The following is a 10,613-nucleotide window of genomic DNA, read 5'->3' on the forward strand; positions in this document are numbered from 1 at the left end:
TAACCATCTGTTGATTGATGGACAAAAGTACTATGTTGATGCCCTGGCAGGTCTGTGTTTGTAATAATGCATCTTCTGGTGAGGTTATAAAAAGAGAGGTTACACCGGTGGCAACAAGTGTCTGTGTCAGCGAACCTGCACGTGATTTTGGTGAAGAGAGTGGTGTGTGTGAGAGGTTAGCTGAGGACAGTGTGCAGTGTGTCTCCTGTGAATATGTTTCATGAAGCTGAGCGTGTGTTTGATAATGGGGAGAACGTTGATTTGCCAGACGATGTGAATAATAAATGTGTAGCAAAACGGCTCTATTTTCTGCACTAGAATATGAATGGCTTTATGTAAAAATTACACGATAATTATTTTTTTTATTTGTCCGCTCATTTGATTTTATTTGTCTTGTCGAAACGTTTCTTGATGCTTTCAACTCCTTGTTTTTCCCTGATACAAAAGTTTCTGAAAACCGGCTGTGAAATTCACATCAAAAGGGAGGCGATCTGTCTTGTTAGAAATGTGCATCTGCAGTATTTGGAACAGGTTTCTGTTCAATCTTATATAATTTTAGTGCATCCATTATTGATCGGCTTTTGTTAGGTACTTCTTGTGACGTACTGTATGTGTGCTGCTACGTGCCTCCTCAAGGTTCACGTTATTATTCTTATTTTGACTGTGAAAACGGAATTGCTTTACTTGAATATTATTTATCTGATTGTTCACTTGTGGACGGGATGTACACATTATGCTGTGTGGTGACTTAAATAGTAGAATGTCCAATATATCTCATCGTTGTCAAGGCATTGGTGGTATTTCATATTTCCAGCATGTAAGTCACCCAGCTAGCTTTAATAGAACATCTGAAGATAAAGTGTTGAATGATTATGGAAAACTGCTAATGAATTGATGCACTGCCTTCGATTTGAGCATTCTTAATGGTAAGTGTTGTAGTGACTATCAAGATTGTTACACGTCATAACAAAGAGTGGGTGTAGCGTGAATGGTTATTTTTTGTTGTCGTGTGACCTATATGGAGCATTTAAAGAGCGGTGTGAGTTACGAGTGTCTGAGCGGATTGATTCTGACCACATGCCTGTGGAAACGGTCATACACGGAAAATGTTACATGTCTGTCTGAGTGTGTATGCGTGTGCGTCTGAAATCTGATTGAATGACACAGGAAACGAATGATGAGCGCCCAGTGGCAGCCGTCAGTCGGCTCTACCCAGGTAGGCAGCCTGTGGTGCAAATGTACCCGTGTATGTAAAGCGCTTAGTGCTTGGTCTCTGACCGAGGATAGGCGCTATATAAGTATCCTCATCAATCAATCAATCTACAGTCAATAGTTCAGGTGACAATCTAAGTAAGAAGCAAAATAGTATATATATCGTGGAGATTTTTGTTTTGGAATGAGGACTGTTCTAATCAATATAAGGATAATTTATGTTCACAAGAATTTCTTGAAAGAATTGCTTTTGCACTTAGTTTAATCGATACTGATTTCAATCATGCATTGGATATATCTAATACATGTATAAAGGACGCTGCAGATTGTATGAAGGAAGAAGCACGTAATAGGAATGATTTCAAATTTCAAGACTGGTTTGATGCAGAATGTCGTGCTTCAAAAAGAAATGCGCGCAGATTACTCAAGAAATGTCGACGAACATTAGATGTGAACAACTGTAACCATTTTTGCCAAAGAGAAAGAGAAAGCAGTACAATAATGCATTGTGGGTAGAACATAACATCTGTAAAAAGCCAGGAGGAGTTTTGGAGCACAGTACATAATATTTCAATGAAAAGAAAACAACCACTTAACATCAGTATCGAAACATGGTCTGAACATTTCAGGGCACTTCTAGCGAAAGATAACCGTTCTAATGATACACTGCAATTGTGGAATGACGCAGAAGATGAAAACAGTATAAACTGTCCAATTTTTAAGGAAGTAAAATTAAAAAATCGAAAAGCTGCACGGCCAGATGGTATCATTGAAGAAGTGTTAAAAAATGCTTGTAAAGTAGAACCGATTTTGTACTTTTTTGTAACTTTTTTTTCAATTCCTTGTTTGATAGAGGAGTTTATCCTGATGAATGTGCTGAATTCATCGTCCTAACTCTTCATGAAAAAGGTGATGTGAATAATCCCAACAATTATAGAGGTATTTCTTTGTGTAATACTAGCAGTAAAATATGCAGTACCATTATCAACCATAGACAGCAGGAATGGGTATGGAGAAAATAATTTTACAGGAGAATATCAAGCAGGGTTTAAACGTAGTTATTCGACTCTATATCATATGTTTACATTAATGGCTTTTGTACAGAAACAGTTTTCTCTCAATCGTAAATTACATCGTAAAGCATATATATACATATTACATGGAAAGACGATCACTCGGGTTTGGAATAAGCAACAACATAATGCATATGTGTGAAGACCAAACGCTGACATCAAATGACAAATCTAATACATTTAAATAGTGCAGTTAAAGTGATTGAAGCTATGCTGATTTAGTGAAAGTACACTGACAGTGCAGATTAGGTAAAGCTGATACTGTGTCAAAGTGACTCAAATAAATCAGTTTATCATGTAGCACTATACTGGAGTAAGCCGTATAGGAGAGGGCATGATAACTAAATTACAATTAACAGACTGATACATATCAGGTGGTTTTAACCAATAACTGATATTAATCCAACACTATCTTGTAATCTCGACAGAATACTACACACATTGTGAGTACTGATCACACTGTAGCAGTACAAGTGATATCAGCATGTAAAATAATACAAGAATAATAAACAAGATAATAGAATCTGTGGCTTTGATATATTTTGGGGCAAAGTGATAGACCAGATAATGAAGAACCATCATGGCTTAACCATTAAGTGGTGAATGAACTTACACAAGTTATCCGTTGCATCAAAGCCAAATATCAACATATCTAAGCTTGTGCTCAACATTTAAATCTCCGCTGAAGCGGGATAAGGAACATAACCTTCATCAGTGACAGCAGATGAGAAAGAATGCGTCATCCATGATTCCTGAACCGATTTAAGTCGGATAAGTCGCAAAAGAAAGAGCTCAACACCTACTTTATAATGAGTATAAAATGAAGTGTTGGTTATTTACGATGAATTTATAATCTTGATTTAAGTCATCTGAACCGGGTCAGTTTTAGCGAGCTCATAGCGGAAAATTACAAAATGTGTTGAATCAGTTTAATGTAGGCAAACATAAATGGAATCAGTTTAACGTAGGCAAACATAAATTGAATAGATTTAAAGATGGAATTGCGACGATTCTACCTGTATATAATACTTGAAGTTTACTGATCCGACAAAAGAGATATTAATTAAATACGGTAGAGCAGAAACAGATTCCAGCTCAGCCAACAGCGTACCGCGACATTGATCGAGCAGTGAGTGGGTTGTCTGGCAAGGAGGACAAAATGACGGAAGCTTAGCGTCAACTGAAATCTTTAGACTGACGAACGATTAACTGAAATCAAGTATGCTTCTAACTGATTAAAGTGTGTGTCTAAGCACAACAAATATAATATTGCAGCGAACGATACAGAGACTTAATTTTAATAGCGTCAGACATTCTGCACGAGCCATTGAAGTCCGGCGGGTTAGTTGCGAAAACGTCATCTGCTATCCAGCTTGTGCGTGAAGCAGCATCTGAAGCCTAAGAGCGCTATCTGAAACAGTATCTGAAGCTAAGCACTTGGCTACATCGGTTTTGAAAAAGCTTTTGATTCCATTACCTGGGATATTTTTTGGCAATTCTCTTAAAAGCAGGTGTTAATGGAAATCTACTTAAATGTGTGATGGGTATGTAAGACTGAATGTGCCGTGAAAGCAAGGGTGAGATGTGGAGGCAACATGACTGATTGCATACAGTGTACTTCTGGTGTGAAGCAAGGAGACGTATGCAGCCCTGTTATGTTCTCTCCGTTCATAAACCAACTTACCTCTGAAGTTATTAGACATGGGAAGCATGGTGTACAGTTTATTGGTGTCTTCTTTAAAATACTTATGCTTCTTTCAGCTGATGATGCTGTTTTACTTTCTGAAATAAAACATACCCACATGCACTGCACAACGACATACATTCAAACATCACAAAGACAACTTTCAACTCGATGCCATTTTCCTACCATGCATTGTAAGCTAATGTCCTGGACCCAGACATGATGAAATTAGAAAGTCAGTGACCAATCAATGTCTCAATAGTGCATATAATTATGGTACAGTGAAATACTACAGCCAATGGCGAGCACATCCAATCAGGATGGTGGTGCCGAAAGAAGAGAAATCAATGTGGTGGTTATGGGGCGGCTTGTGTGCATTCCATCTTGTGTGTTGTTCCAATTACTTTCGTTCTAAGTCTATCAAAAGATCAGCACCAATCTACTGTGCTCGTTGGTTGTTGAAAAGTATTCGTCTGAAAATGTCAATTTCAGTCCGAACGACGTTAAACTGAGAAAGGAAACAATTCATCTCAAGAATATATCAAACTTGATCGCATTCATCGACCGAAAAACAAACAAACAAACAAACAAAACAACCCATCTCGTCATTTACAAACACGGGGTCATTTACACAACAGGCTGTCTGCCTGGGTAAAGCTGACTGACGGCTGTCATTGGGCGCTCATCATTTGTTTCCTGTTCATTCAATCAGATTTCAGGCACGCACACACACACACTCAGACAAACATGTAACATTTAACATTTTACGAATATGACCATTTTGTTTATTTCCCCCGCCTCTTCCGTCGGTGAGGTGGCTCAGACAGGTACGGCGCGGCAATGAGCCGCCCATCTGTGAATTGTTTTGCTAGCCGCCCGTACTCACTGCGCCATCATGAATGAATGTCCAACTTGAGATTGTTTCTGGGCCTTCGGGCCCGTTCCCGGTCCATTTCCCTGAATCCAATTCTGGCTGTGGTTGCTGACAAGAGCTGGTCCACCGTTAGGTTCAACCGATATGGTTGTGGTCCAAGCATCCCCGTCACCCTTTGGCCATGAGGTGGTGTTGCATTATCAGCGCACACCTCCCCACCGGGTTTTCCCGTTCAGGGGAAGCAACCCAGTCTGCTTATCCCTTTCGGCAGACCACGGTAACTCTGCCACAGCTGCTCTCTGAGTTTCAGAATTCAGAGTTTGTTTATTCCCATTAACTCTTCTGAGTCATAGAGAAACAAGGAAACATGACAATAACAGGATGACGGCCACAGAGGAAGAGCGAAGATAATTTAAAAAGAAGAAACAAAAAGGGGGATAATACAAATGGAAAAATAAAACGAAATACAAGGCCAAATGTAATCATCAGTCTGGTACAATGCAATAGGAATAGACAAATACACAGATCACAACTTAGATTTACAATACGGCTCTAGCTCTGTATCTGACTAGTTGAACCTGAACTGGGAACTGGGGGGTTAGTTGGAGCATAGCAGTAACAATGACATGGTGTAACAAAATAAAATGCACAATAATTTGCATGTTATTTTAGCACCCATTTGCCAGTAATAATGGGATTGGTTTGATATATACAAGAGAAAAAAAGACATATAAAAAAATATGATCATGCAGTTACAAATGTATATGTACGGGATGCGGTGTCAAGATTAACACAAGTCATTGTTCTAATTCCTATTCAACAACTACAGTTAAGGCATAAGTGGCAAAGAATCCGGACTGAAACCGGCTCCTAACGAAACAAATTAAAACCTTCTTTAATGAATTTAGCAAAATTTAGTAACTTTTTCTGACTACTAATAGACATTAATGTTGCATATTTGTGGAAGTTGGGACGTGTTCTGTAATACTTAGGTAAATACTGATTGCGGAGATTTTGAATTACAGGACATTCCATGACAAAGTGGTATTCGGCTCCCACTCGATTAATGTCACAAAGATGACACAATCTTGCTTCTTGTGGTATGTTCATGTGTCTCCCTTTCTCAATTGGTAGTTTGTGATTACTTGTTCTGAGTTTCAACATTGGGATGCTATAGCACAATGGCAAAATGTCTAGATAATCTTCAAAAGCTATTTGGCTTTTAAATAAACTGTAGTTATTGGCTTTTGTAGGGTTACGACAAGTTTCTACCCATTTTTGTGAATAACTATCTTTAAGTCTTTGGGTCAGATTGTTTATCAGCCATGCGGTTGATACAGATTGTGGATAGTACCACACAAAAGACAGCCCATTTCCATCTAGAATTAGTTTCATTTTAAGTAACCAGTCATTTTTGTGTATTTGTAAATTAAAACATTCAGTTAATGTGTTCAGCATGCGAGAGTAGAATTTTTTACTGGTCAGTGTGTCAATGGACAATTTCTGCCAGAATTTGATCATTCGGCAATATACATGCACAAACAGGGGGAAACGTCCTGTTTCACCATAGATGAAACAGTTTGGAGTACTTTTCTTAAGCCGGAGTATGTATTTACAGTATTCCAAGTGTAATGATTCGGCAATGTCAACGCAGTTATTACCCCAAACTTCACAACCATAAGTTAATATTGGCATGACCAGTGAATTGAATAAATCTAACTGGCAGGAAATAGGGAGCTGAAGTTGTCTACTTTTTCTTAACAGTGCCGTCATTGCCCGTCTGGCCTGATCTTTTAATTGTTTCACAGCTATGTTAAACTTACCATTGAAAATGAAAGTCAGTTCTAGGTATTTAAAGCAAGTAACGTGTTCTAGAGTATTTCCATTAAGTGTGAACGGGTACTGGTAATTTAGTTTCTTACTGCAGAATACCGTTATTTTTGTTTTGTAGCAATTCACACTTATTTTCCAGTCATTACAATATGCTTCTAATTCGTTTAGCGCCTTCTGAAGCTTAGCTTCTGAGTCAGCAAATATTACTGTATCATCAGCATACAGAATTAGCAATAGTTTGAGGTATTCAGATGCTCTTTCATCATTGTTTAGTCCCATATCGACAGGGGAGCAACCATTCCTGATAAGGTGGGTTTCCACATCATTCACATACAAAGCAAACAAAAAGGGGGGATAGGTTGTCACCTTAGTGAACACCTTGGTAAACTGCAAAAGACTCAGAAACGGTACCATTTGAGGAAACGCATGAAACAATTCCTTTATACATGTTCCTGACAATATTGAAGAACTTGCCATTGATTCCAGAGCGAATGAGTTTTGTCCATAAGCCTGTATGTCATACTTTGTCGAACGCTTTCTCATAATCTATGAAAGCACAGAACAATTTTTTCTTCCTGCTTCTCATTATGTCATTCAAACATTTCATTACAAAGATATGATTAGTTGTGGAATGGTTAGGTCTAAAGCCAACCTGGTTTTCGGAAAGAATATCTAAGGTATCAGAAAAGGTGCATAGTCTTTCGTTGAGTGCAGCAGCAAAGAATTTAGCACTGCATGAGAGTAATGTGATGCCCCTATAATTATTCGGGTCATTTTTGTCTCCTTTATTTTTGCAAATGGGGACAATGGTACCAGTGGGCCAGTCACCTGGTAAGGTGCCAGTTTCAAATATTCTATTGAATAAATTACACCAAAACTGTTTTAATTTATCAAAGGTATGATAAATGGCTTCATTTATAATTCCATCAGTTCCGGAGGATTTATTGTCCTTTAGCATGTTAACAATAGAACAAAGTTCTGCTTCTGAGAAGCTTTTATTTAGAATTGTTTTTGCTTCATCTGATTCAATAAATTATCCCAATAATCTTTCATTTTCTTCTTCCTGTGAGAGTGTGGTCTGGTCACTTGTATTTATTTTGGACAAATTTTCAAAGTGTTCCTTGAATTTGTCTAACGGAATTGTTGTTGCTTGTTTATGGTACTTCCCATTTATGACAGACCAATAGCGTTTTGGATCATGTGATTTCATTTTTCTTATATCATTAACTATAGGTTTTCTGTACCTTTTTTCAGCTTTTCGAATTGTGGATTTGTACTGTTTACATGCTGCTTTCATCTCTTGATTTAGAATTATATTGTCCTTGTCGTTCAGATGAGCGTTTCTGAATGAGTTGTATCTTTCTCTACTTAGTTTACATGCTTGGTCAAACCAGGCCTTGTTAGTGTTGTGTACACATTTGGTGTTTGTTGAGGGTCTTGGAGCTGTTGATTTAAGCATGCCATACTTGTCGCAAGTGTTCAAGATCACCTTTTTCATGACATCATACATGTCATTAACATCATTATCATTCATATTATTTAAGGATAGCATGTCTTCATCACTAACAACAAAAGCATCATTTGGTACATTTTCTTTACGCCAAACAATCTTGCGTTGGCATGAAGTCAGTTGAGTAACACTGTCATGTCTAGCTTGAGCAGTACTTTGTACTCTTGAGTTCCTTCAGGATCAAGGGAGCCTACCACGTTAGTAAGCCACAGTTTAAGAAAGCGGTTCATTTCCCTGTTACCGCTACTTTGGGGCCCATTGTCTCACGATCGTCCCGTCTCGGACATTCTTTTCTTCATCTTTAAAAGTTTGTAAAAGTCTTTTCCAACTGAACGTGCATTTTTAGACACCCCCCCCCCCTCCTCCCATTCCCTTCCCCCACCTCCCAAACATACACACACACACACGCGCGCGCGCGCGATAAATTTGCACACGCAAAGGAAAAAAAATAAACAAACAGTCCGCGTGTCCAGTGTTTGGTCAATGACGTATTTACTTGTATATTTCCCTATTTCAAATCTGTTTCATTTCATTTAATCTTGTTTTGGAAAGACAAAAATTTTCTCATATTTTGAAAAAGACCCATATGTAGCCTGTCTGTATGTAAAGCACAACAGGCATAATCTGGTAGTAGTTAATACATAGATTTTGTTTTATAAATGTTCGGAGCATGTATTTAGTGTGGGCTGCAGTTTAGATTTTGATTGTTGTCGCGTCCGTCTGTATTCATGCTCGAGTTAAAACCAGTAGTCAATTCTGAAATGTCTAAAACGGATTCTGCTGTGAATTTAAGCTATAACAGTCATCGCATCCAGCCAAGCGCTTGGCTATATAAAAATAAATTTTTGTTCTATGACATTCCGATGAACAGACAGACAAAATAATGGACAAAGATAGAAAGAGTGACAGAGAGGAACTTAACAGGGGCGAATGTCATCACTCTGATTATGCAAAAAGTTAGGGAGAGAGGGGGTAAAAGTGGATTTGGAAAAGAGGAAGGTGAAGACAAATATGGAGAAAAATCTCTGTATGTTTTTGTTTTTTTCTTTTAATACAAAGAAGGATAGTTCAGTATGTGTCAAATATATCGGTAACGCAAAAGGAACACGAGAAGGAAAACCATGTGCAAACCACAATTAAAGATGGAATTAAACACACACACACACACACACACACACACACACACACACACACTTATATAAATGCCCCTTTTTTAACACAAGGACCAAAATTAAAGTGTTGAGTTAATCCCTTCAATACGGTTGTTGTTGTTTTTTCAAGACAAGACGTGGTTGTTGTTTTTTGTTTGTTTGTTTTTGGGGGTGGGTTTTTTTTAGGAAACCCCAGGGGGACACATGCAAATGAAACATATCTCATGTGCCCTGTCTTGCCTTGCCTTGGTCCCTTAGCTCCGTGGGGAACCGTCGGGGCACCGCAATGTTGACTTGTGCACTGGCCTTGTCCATCTCATGTAACGAATACAAATATAAACAGCATCACAGAGAGACCCACTCTCACCCTATTTGTTTATTTTGTGCGCAGAGATAATGGCTTGCAAGATTCGTCAAAATAAAAACATAAAAGGTATTCAGTAAGATATCAGAGGTAGAATTTAAGATTAGCCAGTTTGCTGATGATACGTCTTATTTTTTAGAGGGTGACAAAAAATCATATGGAGAACTGTTGAAAGAACTAGAAGATTTTGAAACAGTTTCAGGACTCCAATTAAACCATGAAAAAACAAGCAATGTATGGCTGGGAAATAAGCGTAATTGTGACACACTTTATTTATCAAATTTGAAAATGAATTGGAATCCACCACAATTTAAAATCCTAGGGCTCTGGTTTACTAACGATTTGCGTAATATAACAGATTTAAATATAACTGATAAGTTCAATGAAACAAAAAAACTGTTTAACGTGTGGATAAAAAGACCAATTACACCTATAGGAAAAGTAGCTGTTCTTAAGTCGATTATCCAAATCCACCAGGTAACAGTATTCAAGAATTGCAAAAAATGTGTTTTTATTTTGTATGGGCTCCACAAGCCCAAGCAAAAATCACACCAAAAAATGAATAAATAAATAATTAAGAATAAAAAAAAGAATTTAAACTACTACTACTAATAATAATGGTGATAATAATAATAATAATATTAATGATCATGATAATGATAATCATAACAACAGTAATGATGATAATAATGATGATGATGATAATGACTACTACTAATGATAATAGTAATAAATCAAAATCAGGTACAGTCACCTTGCCACTGGCCCCCGTCAGTGCCGACAGTTTACAGGGTGCTAGCTATGTTATGTTGTCATGGGGCCACACACAAGAGGAGACCCTGCATGAAGTGGTGCTGAGTCACCTGAGTGTATTGATTCAACATATGCAAGATACCACCTTATGTTCAAGCT

General features: G+C 37.8%; 1 protein-coding gene across 1 annotated transcript; it reads right to left on the reverse strand.

Annotated features, from left to right (window-relative positions):
- Nucleotides 1–4,862: 4,862 nt before the first annotated feature.
- On the reverse strand, nt 4,863–9,652 carry LOC143285948 (uncharacterized). Its single transcript, XM_076593399.1, has 4 exons — nt 9,583–9,652; nt 6,203–6,687; nt 5,766–6,025; nt 4,863–5,016 (listed from the first exon to the last, which is right to left on the reverse strand). Exons 1-4 carry the CDS (start codon nt 9,650–9,652, stop codon nt 4,863–4,865), a joined length of 969 nt encoding a protein of 322 aa, XP_076449514.1.
- Nucleotides 9,653–10,613: the final 961 nt, after the last annotated feature.

The sequence above is a fragment of the Babylonia areolata genome, chromosome 9 (genome assembly GCF_041734735.1).
Source record: "Babylonia areolata isolate BAREFJ2019XMU chromosome 9, ASM4173473v1, whole genome shotgun sequence".
Lineage (NCBI taxonomy): Eukaryota > Metazoa > Mollusca > Gastropoda > Neogastropoda > Buccinidae > Babylonia > Babylonia areolata.

Coding starts and splice junctions, on each gene's coding strand:
- LOC143285948 (XM_076593399.1), bottom strand. CDS start 9,652: ATGGACAAGGCCAGTGCACAAGTCAACATTGCGGTGCCCCGACGGTTC. Junction 6,026..6,202: donor ATGGAAATGGGCTGTCTTTT/GTGTGGTACTAT, acceptor GACATTTTGCCA/TTGTGCTATAGCATCCCAAT. Junction 5,017..5,765: donor TCTATTAGTAGTCAGAAAAA/GTTACTAAATTT, acceptor TCATGGCCAAAG/GGTGACGGGGATGCTTGGAC.